The following is a 15,723-nucleotide window of genomic DNA, read 5'->3' as shown; positions in this document are numbered from 1 at the left end:
TGCAAGGGTCTCCCCGTCTGGAGCAGCTGCCCAAGGGCCCCGCGCCTGGCACAGCCGCGCTGCTGTTTGCATAGCTCCTGGCACCCTTCCCTCTGTGGAAGGAGCCCTGGGGAAGGACACCTCGCCCTAGAAGTTCAGGACCTCAGCTCAGTCTCAAGCTTCACTGCTTCCCTCCTGTGCTTTTGGGCACCCGTAACAGAACGGGGGAGAAGAGGCCCTGCACCTGTGGAGGCCCGTGTACTTCCCAGGGCCCCCCCACTACGTCCTCCCAGAGAGGTACTTGTCTTGCTTCACATTAACTCCTATTTCCTACTAGTTGAGGACGCCCGTGTATCCCTAGAGAGGTTCACGTGTCTGCGTGTTCATTTGGATTTATATATATATATTTTAAAGATTTTATTTATTCATGAGAGACACAGGCAGAGGGAGAAGCAGGCTCCATGCAGGGAGCCTGATGTGGGACTCGATCCCGGGTCTCCAGGGTCACGCCCTGGGCTGAAGGCGGCGCTAAACCGCTGAGCCATCTGGGCTGCCCTCATTCGGATTTTTTTTTTTTTTTTTTTTTTTTTTTTAGAAATGAACTCTTTTTTTTTTTTTAATTTTTATTTATTTATGATAGTCACAGAGAGAGAGAGGGAGAGAGGCAGAGACATAGGCAGAGGGAGAAGCTGGTTCCATGCACCAGGAGCCCGACGTGGGATTCGATCCTGGGTCTCCAGGATCACGCCCTGGGCCAAAGGCAGGCGCCAAACCGCTGCGCCACCGAGGGATCCCCCCTCATTCGGATTTATAGATCACAGTTCACTTTTACCCGATCTGATGCAGATGGACATCTGGTGGTTTCTGGGGGTAGCCCTTGCAGTCAGTTATGGGTTCTCCACACTCTAGGAATGCCTGCTTGGCTCTTTACTTTCTAGCTAGCATTTATGGGATGACCACTTTGGATCAGTCACTGTAGTTTGTGCTGCTGCGGGAGGAAAATGAGAAAGAGAGATACTTAGCTTAGCCTCCTGGCTCACAACGGAGAGTGTTTCTCCCTGGCATCTGCCCAGAAGACGAATTAGAAGCCAGAAATAGACAAGATAACATGAAAGCATCTTCTAAATTGGTTGTGCCATGTATATGCCTGGTGGTTCCATGTTACTACCAATGCCCGGTATGCCAAATGGGCCTAATTTTTTAATCTGGTAGGTATAAAATGGTATCTCATTCTGGCATATCTCCAATCATTGAGGACACTGAGCATCTTTTCGTAATTCTTTTTTTGGTCGTTGGTGTTCCTGTTCTGTGCCTTGTTGAGGTCTTTTTGCCTGTTTCTGTTAGACTGTCCTTTTTGATTTGTTGAAGTTCTTTATATTCTAGAGAGTAGTTCTTTGTTGGTTTATATGTGCTATATAAATCTTCTCACAGCAGAGTATGCAGGGCAGTATGTTAAACGCTCTTGCTTTTTGAAGAAAATCTAAGCCCCTGGCCTGGTCCACAAGGCCTTACTGACCTGACCCTGCCCACTCCATTCTAACCACAGGCTCCTTTCTGCTCTCTCTCACCCCTGGGCCTTTGCACATGTTGTTGCCTCTGCCTGGACAGATATTCCATCCTCAGAGGTCTTCCTCAACCACCTGATTGATGTGCTGCCCCTCTCACACCATCACTTGACCCATTTCTTGGCTTCTTAAAACCATCACAGTCTCTACTCCTCTCATTCGTTACCCATGACCATCGCTCTTCCCTCCCAGAATGTAAGTGCCCTAAAGATCAGGAACGTGTCTGTTCTGTTCAGCACCATCCCCAGCACCTACCCCAGGACTGATGTGCAACACACCAGTTGGTGATCTCAATAGAGGCTGATAACATGCAGGTAGGCGACCGTCAGGAAGTGGTTCCCATGTCAGAGACAGGTCAAGACATTCTGGTTAAGAATTTCCTATTTGTCGATGATGTTTTTGCCTTACAAGTGAATGTTTAAATCTGTTACCTATTTTTTTCTCTTCCCCTAATGTCAAATAGAAACTGATGGGAGAGTTAATTCTCTGACTCAGCTTTTCTGACAATAAAGTGGAACAACCACAAATTAATTTTTCTGCCTAACTCGTACAAAAGTCTAACACAATAGCTTGGACACACGCCCCCCCTCTCCCCCCCGGCCCCAGGACAATTGTGAGGGCACACTCAGGCCTGCTGCGGTTTCTCGCCTCCGCCAGAGAGAGCCCCCGAAACGGGCAGGCTGGGCATCATGCCTCTCAGAAGAGTTGAAAAGATTTTGCATCGATTCAGAAGAGCTCACACTGTTTGACATCCAGCAAATTAAACATTATTTTTCTGATCTTTCTTAGGGAATCTGACCATCACATGAGGGTTTTTGTCCGTTGTATCAGTGTGGTTTCATTGGCTGTGTGAGGGGAAAACGTGGAAGGGGATAGAAACAAGATGCCGGGTGGAGTCTCCTTTATTTGCTGTGTTTTCGGAATCAGCTTGTCTTTTTACATAATGAAGGAAAATCTTGTATGAAGAAAGAGCTCTTAAAACTGCAGCCAGTACCTGGCCCACAACCTATAGATACAGTTGTTTAGGATTTTATTTATGAGGATAATTGCTAAAAACCCTGATATTTCTCTCCCAGATTTCTTAGAGCTAAGTCAAGGGCCATTATGTCTCGAGCACTAATAGAAAGCTCCCTGGAGTCCACGATCTGGCCGTGGCATCATGGTGACTGTTACGTGGACAGGGATGAAACGTCCCCTTGTCCCCCCACCCCACCCCCAAGCCCTCCTGGTGGAGGATAGACAAACACCAGGTGACCAATTTTGTGCGGCACCTGGGAAATGGTCAACCAAGAATTTTTTGAGACAGGACTTACTCCTGGTTCAAGCGGATTACTGAGAAATGTTCTGCTCTTCGTGAAGTTCACAGAAACCAGAATAAAACTGAACCAAATGTAAGTGCTCGCACGCAGGTGGTTTGAACAGGCGGCCAGGTATAGTAACGCGGACATCCAGTCACTGAATAAAGCAATGATTTAGGACAACGTTGGTCTCCGTGGTCCTCAGGATACTCGGCATGTGGATCTGAAACACCCTGCTGGTGACTGGCCCTGGGAGCGGTGGCCCATGTCGTCAGACTGTGACCGTGCCAGGGTGAGGGGGGGGGGGTCCCTCTCTGTAAGGATTCAGAAACTGTGTGCCAATACAACAGTATTTGACATTGAGTGTGCCCACAGTCTCAGTCCTGATATGTAAGGTTTTTCTACGCTAAACCCTCTGATGGGGAATCAGAGGACCCGAGTATTAGTGGTTAGTAAATGCTGGAGCACGCATTTCAAAGGCAAGTGATTTGATTTTTTTTTTTTTAATGTAACTGGCCATGAGGTGAAGCTAGGAAGTATTGATAAGATGGCTGTAAAAGATAGCAGAAGACCTTCCTAATGCCTGTTTTCATTATATAGGACATTTATAGCATGAAAAAAGTTAAAAAACCAAAACCAAAACCTCCAGCTGATGTCCTTTGTGAGCGTTTGTCTTCAAAAATGTTTGTACGAATCTACCCAGAGAAACTTCCCTGAATTCTGTATGCCGGTGAAGCCAGAATGTTAGGGCAGGAAGGTGCCCTCTCCACTTAGGGATGACCTTGATCTACTTATTGCCGTTAAAAAAGACAGGAGACGTTGGCACAGTGGACTGATGCTGTATCATAAATATAGTGTCTTCAGTTCCAGGATGTTCTGTTAGAGTTATATACACTTTAGGAAACTTATGTACAAATAATTTAAAATTGATCGTAAGTGATGTTCATGGTCTTTGCTATATAAAGAGTCGGGCACCATGTCCAAATATCACATCGTCTATGGGCAAGTTAGATTTGCTTTCACCCTCCAGGTGGCTCTGGCACCTTTTCCGATGTGTAACCCCCCGGGGTAGGGGCCGTCTGCACAGACTGCTCAGGTGGTTTGGGGTTGTGAACTGTAGTTGGGAAGACTGGTCCTGGACCCAGTGTGAGAGACCTCAGATCACGGAAGTGACCCCCTTTTTATGGATCCCAACAAAGGCCTCCCCTCTGCCAGGTCAGCCAGTCCTGTGAGTGTGAAGAACACAGCAATTGCATATTCACCATGACTCAAAAAAAAAAAAAAAAGACCTGATTTTGCACGAGTGATGTTCAGATCTGTCCTCTCAGGTGCTTTAAAAACAAACAAAAAAACCCTCTTTTCAAACTGATCTGAAAAACAATTGCCCTCGCACCTGGGTGGCTCCGTGGTTGAGCATCTGCCTTTGGCTCAGGTCTGTGATCCCAGGGTCCAGGGATCAAGTCCTGCATCAGACAACCCCCAAGGAGCCTGCTTCTCCCTCTACCTGTGTCTCTGCCTCTCTCTCTCTGTCTCTCATGAATAAATAAATAAAATCTTTTAAAAAACAAAAAAACAATTGCCCTCTGATATTTTGGAATTTTTCCAAAAGAAAAAAATCGCTTTAAGTTTTATTCTGCAAAAATTATGGTCAGATTTAAGCTCACAGTGTGTCTGAGTTCTAGGACTTCCCTAGAATCAAGGAAGCAATTGTCTTCAAGACTGGCCTTGAAGAGCCTGCGTCTTTGGTGACAAGGAGGCAGCACAGTGCGACCCGGGGGGAGGCAGAGGGGACCAGGGGCTGCTCTGCAGGTGGAGTGTGGGTCCCAGGGACCCTTATTCCGCGGTTCTTCTTGGTGGACTCGGGGACGACGGGCTGAGTATTTCTGGAGTAAATAACTGCAAAAGCAGCCGAGGAGATTCCACCTGTAAATCGTAGCCGCAGAACAGTGAGCTCGGTCTCCGGGAAGCCCGTCCTCAGGCCACGGGGGGCGTGTCTCCCTTCCTCTTGAAGCAGCGCATGATGAAAGTCCCCAGGGCCACCAGGGGGATGCACATGGTGGAGGAGGCCACCAGCAGTCCAATGACGGCCAGTGCGTAGGGGGGGTAATCCTTGGTCACGAGCTGACCCTGAAAGAAGAAGCTGAGCGTCAGCGCCAGGAGGCCCGGCAGGCAGAGAGCTTGGCTTGGCCGAGAGGCTGTGGGCGGCGGGACTGTCTGGGATCGGGCTTCCTTACGGGCCACCTGGCGCAGCAGCTCGCTGGCAGGTGTGCGGGGGACACTAGTTCCCCTTGGCTGCTTTCTCTTCCGAGAAGTTTTCTTTCTAAATTTTATTTATTAATTCATGAGAGACACAGAGGCAGAGGGAGAAGCAGGCTCCATGCAGGGAGCCCGACGTGGGCCTCGATCCCGGGCCTCCAGGATCAAGTCCTGGGCTGAAGGCGGCGCTAAACCGCTGAGCCACCCGGGCGTCCCATCCATGAAATTTTCAACCAGCGCGCATACAGCCGCTACTTGGCTCTACGCCTGAAGAGTAACCACAAAAACAATCAAGGGCCTTTCATTTGAGGCACCATCAGGGCACCTAAATGTAGGGGGCTAACCTTCCTTAGGCCCCTGCTGTCCAACAGAACCTTCTGGGCTGATGGAAATGTTTCCGTATCGGTGTCCAGCATGGCAGCACCCAGGCACAGGTGGCTACCGAGCACACGCACATGCACTGTGGCCATGGGAGTGAAGAACTGAATTTTAAATTGTATCACGTTGTAATGAATTTCAGTGTAAATAGCCACATGTGACTGTTGGCCACCATCCTAATGGCACAGCCCTAGTCTTACAAGAAGTCTTGATGGACCTCTGGATTTAGTTGGTGGATGTTTCCCTGAATGCACATGCTTTAAAGCTGATGAGAAAACGTGGCCAAGGGACACCTGGGTGGCTCAGCAGTTGAGCACCTGCCTTTGGCCCAGGGCGTGATCCTGGAGTCCTGGGATCGGGTCCCACATGGGGCTCCCTGCATGGAGCCTGCTTCTCCCTCTGCCTGTGTCTCTCATGAATAAATAAAATCTTTTTAAAAAAGTGGCCAAAAAGCCAGTAAATGTCACCTTTCTATGCGGGAGCCACAGAACAGCTACGTCCCGGGAGAGCAGGTGTTTGCTGCCAACCAAGCGTGGTTTGTAAGCCAAAACGTGGCTTAGAGTGTGGTGTGGGAACCGCCCACAAACTTCTCGTTCCTCCCCAGTCCCTTTCTTTTGTTCTGTCCTGACCAGTCCAGAAAGTGGGAGGAAACACGTAGAAGCTGCTTTAGCAAATAGGCAGCTTCATCTTGAGTTTGTGCATATAAGAAATAATTGGAGCCTGTATTCTATGTATCTTTTCTCATTTCACTTTTCGACTGGTTCGGGCCTTGCATTTTATGAAAGTGTCAGGCTGCTATGGATTGGGGAAGACACCCCGGCCCCCCCACCGCCACTGGAACCAGGGTGGGAGCGCCTCCAGCCACCATCAGTTGTGTGCTCACGTGGAGCTGTGTCCTTCACCCCCCTTCTCTGCACGCCACCATGCACACTGGACACTGAGGGACACGTCCTCTACCCCTGGGCAGACGAGTGCCTGCTGGCCTGAAGTGTTACTGTCCTCACAGCATAAATATTCCCCATGAGAGTGAGTCTGTGTAGGGACAGCCAGGGCTGGCCTGCAGGCCAAGGGCATCCACGTGGCCGCTCTGGTTGTTCACACACATACGGATGGACACCTGCCCTTCCGGTCAGTGCACGGTGGCTGCCTGGTGCCCTGAGTGAGCCTGTTCTGTCCCAGCTGCACCCAGAGCCACAGCCGCCCAGGATCTGGCCATGCAAGTGCAAGGGCAGGTCCCCTTGGACTCCTGTGGCATCCCTTCCAGGGCCTGGGCCCACGCCCTCCGGGCTCCCTCTGCCTTTCCCGAGGAGGCCTAAGTGGTCAGAGGGCCTGCGGCCGAGGAAGAGGGTGCTGCCCAGGCGGGAACCAGTCCCAGCAAGAGGCCTTCTGGCCACCGGCACAGGTCCCCTGGGAAGTTCCCATTCCCTTTCCCAGAGCACATGTTGGAAAACTCAAAGCCCACTTGCTGCTGTCCTGGGCTGAGTAAATACCCGGGTGATGCTTCTGTGTTGAGACAAATAACCTGCCCACACCGGGGAAATGGTTCTTTGGTTTCAGAAAACTGAAAGCTGGTGCTCGAGAGCGAGCCCCGGGGAGTCCTGAGACAGAGGGTACCTGGGAGGCGTCCCAGGCTTGGTACTTCAGGGTCCCCGTGAGGATGTAGTCAGTCAGGTAGAAGACAAAGAGGCTGATGATGAGCAGGGGGCTGACGCCGGCCCAGATGACCTTCCAGTACCAGTTCAGAGTGCGGCCAGTCATGGCCTTGAGGTCACTTTCAAATCTATTTGGAAGATGGGGAGAAAGTCTGGATTATCCATGCTGTTGGGGTGAGGGGGCTTCAGCTTTCATATCCCTGTGGTCCCAGGAAGATGCTGTTCTGAGCACCATCGATGACCTCTTGCGATCCCTCTCTGGTACCTCCTGGGGAGAGGGTGAGGGCAGGGGGTGGAGGGGGGAAAGGGCTGAGGCCGCCGCAGAGCAGTGGAGCAAGGCAATGAACCACCCCATAGTTAGGGGGACTTCCGAAGAGATCTTCCCGGTGCTACCTTCGGAGGAAGGCGCTGGTGTAGACCAGGGGGCGGCTCCCAGCGGCGGCAGGAAGAAACAGCAATGCGGGACATTTATCAAGCCAGCCATCAACCCTGGGGAGGGGGGTGCCCAAGCTCTGCCCCCCCTCCTCTGTCCTGGTATCAGCGACTCTATACTGCACATAAAAATGCCTCCAGAGGGGGAATCTCTTTTGTACCCTGGAACCAGAGCAGGTTTGCTGGGGCAGAGGGGAGAGCCAAACCCAGGAGCAAAGCACTTTGGGCCAGAGCAGCGGTCCCCAAAGGTGGCTGCCCGCAGACACCGCTGTGATGGCCATCGTGTCTGCGGACTGTGTCTTTTTCTTCCCTTTAAACGGAGTCTCTTCCTTAAATTTAGCAATAGTGCAACAGCATCGATTTTACCGTGGGTGTGACAAGCTACTCATGCTGATAAAGACACAAGTAAGTATGGAAAGTATCTTCAGCACTTTGGGAGATGCCCACCCAGCCATCATCCCATTTAACAGCAGAAGGCATCAAGGCCCCAGGCTGTGAGGTGACTTGCCCGAGGGCACCCAGGGTAGTTTTAGGCCCAGACCCAGGCTTAAAACCCAGGTTGGTGTACTGCCTCCCGTCCAGGGTCTTGAAACTGCCCCCGAGGCGCTCTGGCCTTGGAGAGGGGTGGGGGTGGGGCGGCGTGAGCCTGTCACCAGCTGCAACCACAGCCACCTGCCACACTTGGGCCTGTTTGCATGTCCTGAGTTCCCGCAGAAGCCTGCAGCTTGTCACCTGCTCCCATGCTGCTGCTGACCTGGCTGACCCCTGGGTTCCAGGCCATGAAGGCTCGTGTCCTTCGTGTGAGTACCTGAGATTTTCAAGATTACACGTGGCAGAAAGGGCTGGGGTTCTCTGTCCCTTCACATCCTCTGCCCCCCACTTTCCTGGATAGAGAAGGTTGGGAAGAGCAGCTGGCTGGGTGGGTGGGTGGGTGGGGGGAAGGTGACATGGCACTGTTGCTAGGTGTCACTAGATGGCGCTGTCCCCTGTGCAAGCAGAGAGAACTGCTACAAATTATACCCCACTCTTTGAGATTCACGATTGTCTTCAAGGCTCCAAGAAGTCCAATAGGAAAGAAATCTTGGCTTTTATGGCTTATTATGTCCTGAAATTATTTGATCATAGGAGTCCCTTGGTGTGACAGGAGACCCCAGGGCTTCCCAGACACAGTGGGGAAACGTGGCTCAAGGGGTCTGGTTTCTGGAGTCATGGCTGGTCCTCCCCATCCCCACCCCCCCTCCAAACCAGTTTGGAGGATGGGAAAAGACGGAGGATGGGGGGCACGACTTGACACACCTTTGTAATCGGCTCACATCTGAGCAGTGCTTCCCAAAGTGCAGTGTGCCTTGGATCCCTCACGCTTAAAACGTCGGATCTGATTCAGTGGGCCTGGGTGGGCCCCAGATCTCACATTTTAAACAAGCTCCCTAGAGGCGCCTGGGCGGCTCAGCGGTTGAGCGTCTGCTTTTGGCTCAGGGCCTGATCCCAGATCAAGACCTGCATTGGGCTCCCTGCATGGAGCCTGCTTCTCCCTCTGCCTAGGTCTCTGCCTCTCTCTGTGTCTCTCATGAATAATAAAATATTTAAAAATAAATAAACAAGCTCCCTGATATCACTGAGACTGCTACTCTGGAACCACACCTGAAGTAGCAAGGCTCTCTAGACCCGTGGTTGTCAGACTGAGGTCCCCAGACTCCCCCCGGGAACTTGTTAGCAGCATGAGTCCTTGGGCAGCTCTCTGCACCTAGGTGATTAGAAGCTCTGGCGTGAGGCCCAGCAGGTCAGAACCGACCGTCCACACTCAGGTTTGGAGTCTGCTCTAGACCAGGGGTCTCAGCCCCACCGCGCCTGCCATCGCCTGGGGAGATTTAAAACATTCCGGGGCTGGGATGGAGAACCTGACATCCTGAATCTGCAGCACTTTCTAGGGTGTAAGTTATGCACTGGACTTTGGTCAGCGCGCTCGAAAAATACTGATGTTCACGGATGATCAGAGTGTCTCGTGCCTGGAGGCACGGTTCCCTGCCCGGGTAAGCCGCTGGGGTCCGGCAGGGTCCACGGGCGAATATCCTATAACAAAAAGTAAAAATACAGGAAGTGGAGAGAGGAGGTATGAGCGGAGGGTGGGATGAAGGAAGAGAACCAGCCGCGCACAAGGACAAGCAATGCCAAGCTGGAAGCTGGAAGCCAGGGGTGGAGGGCCTGCTGGAGGGGGCGTGGCCTCCGTGGGGGCGTGGCCCAGGGCGGGCCCCAACAGGGGCGGGGCTCGTCGGGGCGTGGTCCGGCGGGGCGGGGCCTCCGTGGGGCGGGGCCCCAACAGGGGCGGGGCTCGTCGGGGGCGTGGTCCGGCGGGGCGGGGCCTCCGCGTGGGCGGGGCCCGGGGCGGGGGCGGGGGCGGGGCCTCCTCACCTTCTCAGTCCGTACACGTAGCACACAGCGATGGTCTCCACCAGGACGATGAGCAGCAGGGACAGTGTGGCAGCGTAGTCATTGAATATGTCGAACCAGTAGTTGCCGGCCTCCATGGTGAACACCAAGCCGATGACACAGTTGACGAGGCACACCAGACCTGGGGCCGCAAGACCACGCGCTCACCAGCCTGAGACACCCGCCCGCCCATCCAGCTTCGTCTGCGGCAGCAGAGCCGCGGACCCCAGGGGGACTGTGCCGGGGCCTGGCCTCCCTGCCCGTGTGTGCCACAGGTGCGTGGGTTCAGGGGCGCCAAAGGTGTCCCCGAGGAGGGGTGTCTGCACAAGTCGCTGATGTCAACTCAGGGAGCTGTCCTGCATGCAGGGGGCGTGGAGCTCAGTGGAAAAGAGAAAGTTGTGGGCACTGCTGTCTAAGGGGGTGTCCCACCCAGCCTGTTTGCCCCAACAGATCAGCCCCTGAGCTCACAGATTTGCGCTGGCAGGGGCACCCCTCCCAGGACTTCCTAGGGAGGACTCACACCTGGCCAGAGAGGGAGTAGGGAGGGGAGGGGAAGATAGGAATGTTTACCCAGCTCCCTCCCGCTACTGTGCCCCAGGCACACGGCATACATTGGATCCGGTAGTCTGGGGACCCCCTTTCACAGCTGGGGAAGCCAAGGCCCAGAGATATGGAGTGGCTTTCCCCACATCCCACAGCATGCAAGTGGTGGAGTCGGGATTCAGACAGAGGCCCCTGTGCCTCCAGAACTGAGGTTCTTGTCCCAGTCTCCTTTGGCTGACTCCCCCCGGGGACTCCATGAAGTTTTTGACTGGGAACCTCGCACCTGCCCTTCCCAGCGCCACACCATATACCACCAGTCACCAAACCCCAGTGCCATCTTGAGAGGACACACAAGGAGAAGGGGCTACGTTCTGGACACACACGCCACACGCACGCGTCATGCGGCTACAGAGGCCAGGCGCAGGGAGGGATGCTCAGCACTAGAGGGTTCTGACAAAGGGTGGGCAGCTCCACCTGGGTGGTCGGGATTTTAGGGGATGGGATGAGAACTGGGTGGGATCCGAGAGCTGGGAGAAGGGATGTCCTAGATGCAGTGGGGTGGCGTCATCATGGGCAGGGGTGGGGGCCACAGGGTCCCCCAGACACAGCCAGGAAGGATGGAGCAGATGGATGGTGGAGTGAAGAAGGGAGGGGGGGTGATTAGAAAAAAATAGGTTCCTTCCCTAAGAACGCCCCCACTCCGTCCTCCCCGCCCCCCGCAGCAGAATGGGAAGGTGCATGGTGGTGGGTGGTCTTACAGGGGATCATTTATCACACAGGCAGGAAAGGGACAGACTCGCAGCCACTTGCCACAACAGGGTGAACCGCACAGAGTTTGGTGAAGACAAGAGATACAAGGAGCACAGACGGTGTGATTTCATTTATAGGAAGTTCACGAGTGGGAAAAAACAATCCTAAATGGTAGCAGTCAGAGAGAGGTGGTTTTGGGGACAGAGGTCAGCGTATGGACCGGGAAAGGGTGGCAAGGGGCTCTCAGGGGCGGTGGGGATGCTCTGTATCTTGACTTGGGTGGTGGTTACTTGGGTAGAAACCTGTAAAACTCATTGAGTTTGTGTTTAAGCAATGTACACATGATAATTGTTACACTTCAATTAAAACAAAGACAAAAAAGCAGGTCCTCTCCTAGCCTGAAGAGTTTTGAGCACCACGTTGGTGACTTTGGCCTTTCCCATGGCTGCAATGGAGAAGCAGAGGCAAGGGCGCGTCACACAGACCAGGTCCTTGATGGCCCGGAGGAAAGACCATGGCAGGACCTCTGGGAGGTTGGCACGTCGACGAGCACAGGGTCCTGTGGCAGCTCTCCCATCAGCTGGCGCCCCACGCCCGGCCCTCCCGGATCCAGCCTCCTCCATGGATTGGCCCACTCACCGGAGATGGCCTCCTTGGGCAGGTGACGGGAGATGACCTTGCTGTCGGTCAGAGGCGTGAGGATGGCCGCCGTGTTCCCCAGCATGCTCCCAATGCCCAGCATCAGCAGCATCAAGAAGTAGAGCACCGACCATAGCTGCGACACCTCCATGTTTTTAATGGCCTCAGTGTAGACGATAAAAGACAGGCCAGTGCCCTGGACTGCCTGCCCGTGGTAAGAAGACACCGGTTACACACCCAAGGGACATAGGACTCCTCAAGCACACCCGATGCTAAGCAATTTGGGGGACCCTGGAAGTGGCCATGAGAAGCCACATTCTGAGGTTGGCTTTGCCATCTGCAGCCCGGCCCCTCAGGCTTAGCGGGGCTGGGTAGAAGTGGGACCCGTCAGGAGTCCGTGTTGGCAAATGTTCCAAGTCATCTTGGAGTACTGAGCTCCTCTCACCAGCTCCAACTCACATATGTTCTGGATGAAATACAATAAAACAAGGTTTGGATCATTTCTGCTTCCAGTGTCATGACCACCTAGGTGTTCTGAGTCCTCAGTGGCTGGGAGCCGAGGTGGGCAGGTGGAACCAGAGCAATGGGAGCCAGAATAGTGGGGAGCTGGCCTGGCCGGCGGGCAACCAAAATGACGGGATTGCTCCGTGGCCAGATCCCTGCAGCGATAGCACTGTTGTGGGGATACTGAACTGTGGAAACAGAGCTTGGAGCTCCTGCTTAATGACATACCCTCAAGAGGGATGAAAGAGGTCTTGGGTTCGAGGGTGCCCCTGGCTATCAGCAGCAGAAGCAAACCCTCTCTGGGGCAAAGCTCCCTTAATTTAGACCTGCAGGACCATCAGAGATGATCAAGCAGTGAGCTTGCAAACAGATGTATAAACCCCAAGATCGGACGCCTGGGTGGCTCAATAATTGAGCATCTGCCTCTGGCTCAGGTTGTGATCCCGGGGTCTGGGATTGAGTCCCACATCGGGCTCCCTGTGGGGAGCCTACTTCTTCCTCTGCCTGTGTCTCTGCCTCTCTCTCTGGGTGTCTCATGAATAAATGAAATCTTAAAAAAAAAAAAAAAGACCCATACGAAGACAAGCCACTGAGTAAAGAGTCAGCAGGAATAATTCCCTCAGAATGGCAGATGTTGGATTGGCAGATTCAGAACATAAGTCAGCTCTGTGGCATACTGATGAGCACAGTGGGATTCTCCAGCTCTGGGTGCAGACATCAGGGGTGAGCATTTGTAGAGAATTCACAAAGGGTAACAAAACCTGCTAACGTTGGCTTGCTTTTTATCATTATTATGAGTCCACACATCCTCCACAATGTCAGGGATAGCTATGTGTACGACACTTCCAAAGAAACAAAAGGCAAAATTGCCAAGATAAACATATCAGAAGGAGCTACTAGAATGAAAAGCAAATTTGAGGGAGAAAAAATCGTGTCTAACAAATTACTGAACCAAAAGGCTCCACCGGCAGCTAAATACCACTTGCAGCTGAAGAGAAAATTAGTGATCTGGGAGGTGTATTTCAGGAATGAATCCATAATGAGGAAAAGAAAAGAAGGTGGGAAAACATAAAAGAGAAATGAGGGGACATGCAGGGAGGGATGAGAAGATGTAGAAGGAATTCTGGACAGAGAAGAGAGACAGAAGTATAGGTGACGAGTAAGAGGTAACAGGTATTAATTTTCCAGAACTGGTAAGATACACGGATCCGTGGATCCAGGAAGCCCAACCATGCCCAAACCCACATTGCATAAATAGAAATACACCCGTGCTTAGATAGCAGAGGGCAGAGTCCAAGGAAAGGGGACAGAGAAATCCGAGAGAGCTCTGGAAGCCAGAGGGCTTTGAAGAAGGACAGGACATTATAAGAGCCTCCATGGAAGCCAGAATCACATGGCGAATATCTCCAAAGTGTGGAGAGAAGATCACTGTGAACCTGGAATGTTCTATGTAGGAGAAACTGTCTTTAAAAAGAGGGGCTGAATATAGACATTTGCATATAGACAAAACCTGAGGCAATGCATCATCAAGGAGCAGGTACCGTACACCGGGAACTAATATAGCACTGTATGCTAATTATACTGGAATTAAAATTAAAAGAAAAAAAAACAACCTGCTATAAAGGGTTGCATTTTAAGGGAGGATAAAAAATCCCAGAAGATGTCTGGGTGCCAAAGGAAATGCTGAGCAGGTAAAATGGCAAACGTGCAGGGAAGGGTAGACACAGTCGTATGAAACGACACCCGGGGCAGCCCGGGTGGCGCAGCGGTTTAGCACCACCTTCGGCCCAGGGCGTGATCCTGGAGACCCGGGATCGAGTCCCACGTCGGGCTCCCTGCATGGAGCCTGCTTCTCCCTCTGCCTGTGTCTCTGCCTCTCTCGGTGTGTCTCTCATGAATAAATAAATAAAATTAAAAAACAGCAACAACAACACCTGTATCCAGCTTACAGGCTCAAAAGGACAGAGCCGGACACAGACGGTATTTGAAACCAGAGGGATGAGATGAACGTGCTCTACAGTCCTTGTTCTGTTTGGGTGGGACGTCAAGATCTTGTTGAACCTCAGGTGTTGTTAAGTTAAATGTGCATGGGACAAATTCGAGAGAAGAAATTCGCTAGATCAGCTCCAAATAGAGAATAAAGCAGCAGGGCGGGGCGGGGGCAGGGGGAACAGAGGGTAAAAACAGGAACAAACGTATAACAAGACAGTCTGAATAAATCAGCAACCACATAATTCTTGGACACTGAGCCAAGCTCAGATGTAAGTGTGGAAAACTCTCAGGGGCCCTAAACAAAAAGGAATTTTGAAATGAAAACACCCACCAGGAGCTGAGGCCCCAAGGGGAGGGATTGAGGCCTCAGAGGCGGGGGCTGGGGGTCAGGCCGGGGTGCACTCAGTTGGCTGCCTACTGCGTGCAATGAGCTGATCAATGACAGTGATGCCAACCGAATGCCCGAGAAGGTGGCCCTTACTGACAGGTGCTGGTAGACAAGCCACAGAACGAGCTCCGGGTCCGTATGTTACCAGTTGCTGTGCTTTAAGCTGTTTAGCTACACACTTGGCTGAGGAACCAGACACCGCTCGCCACGGCTTCGACAAGAACGCACGTGATCCCAGCATGAAGGCCACAGAAGCAGCTACAGGCCTGGGGTCCTCGACTACGGCACCCACTGACCCAGTCACTTGCAAAGAAGCTGCTGCTACATCGCATGAAAAGCATCTGGGAAATAACACGTGGGTTTGACACTAAGGCTGCCTCGAGAATCTTCCTTGGCTTGTGCTTTGTTGTGGGAGGCTCTCCAAGGTCCCTGTGGGCGCTCTCCGCGGAGGGAAGCAAGCCGAGACCCCACCCGCGCCTTACCGTGGCCAGCTCTGATTGCAAGCTGCAGTTTTTAATTTGTGGGAGCACCTCGCTGTATTTGCTGGGGAAGGCGGACGCCAGGTAGCTCTTCACCTGCTCCAGGTTGCTGGGTGTCAAAAAGCCATCTTCAAGGTCAAAAGAATTGGTCAGCAGCAGAATCACCCTACAGAGCAGAGCACCAGATGGACCTTCGCTGGTTAGCAAGGCCATTGTCACTGAACCCCCTCAAAGCCTGGGTGCCGGGGGTTCCTCCCCATCCGATGGGGCGAGGTCTCTCCAGCAAAGGGAATCTTGATTGGTAACCTTTAAAGTCTGGGGTGATTTTGAATGGCTTTGGAAGAGACTCGAACAGGACCAGAGATGAGAAACCAACCCGCACCCCTCAGCCACCTTCACCTCTGGGCCGACACTGTCCCGACAGAATGTGATGGGAGGGAT

At 52.7% G+C, this 15,723-nt stretch overlaps 1 protein-coding gene across 1 annotated transcript in view; it reads right to left on the bottom strand.

The window, feature by feature from the left end:
- Positions 1 to 2,427: 2,427 nt before the first annotated feature.
- The window catches only part of SLC6A20 (solute carrier family 6 member 20), a 38,923-nt gene continuing 25,627 nt past the window's right edge, over positions 2,428 to 15,723 (bottom strand). Inside the window, exons 7-11 of the mRNA XM_055343568.1 lie at positions 15,286 to 15,448; positions 11,920 to 12,124; positions 9,970 to 10,129; positions 7,091 to 7,256; positions 2,428 to 4,969 (exon numbers count right to left, since the gene is read on the bottom strand). Coding sequence (XP_055199543.1) covers positions 4,817 to 4,969; positions 7,091 to 7,256; positions 9,970 to 10,129; positions 11,920 to 12,124; positions 15,286 to 15,448 — 847 coding nt within the window. The 3' untranslated portion in view covers positions 2,428 to 4,816. The remainder of the gene's footprint in view (positions 4,970 to 7,090; positions 7,257 to 9,969; positions 10,130 to 11,919; positions 12,125 to 15,285; positions 15,449 to 15,723) is intronic.

This window comes from Nyctereutes procyonoides, unplaced genomic scaffold, assembly GCF_905146905.1.
Source record: "Nyctereutes procyonoides isolate TBG_1078 unplaced genomic scaffold, NYPRO_anot_genome, whole genome shotgun sequence".
NCBI lineage: Eukaryota > Metazoa > Chordata > Mammalia > Carnivora > Canidae > Nyctereutes > Nyctereutes procyonoides.
This window is presented reverse-complemented; position numbering and strand designations above follow the sequence as displayed.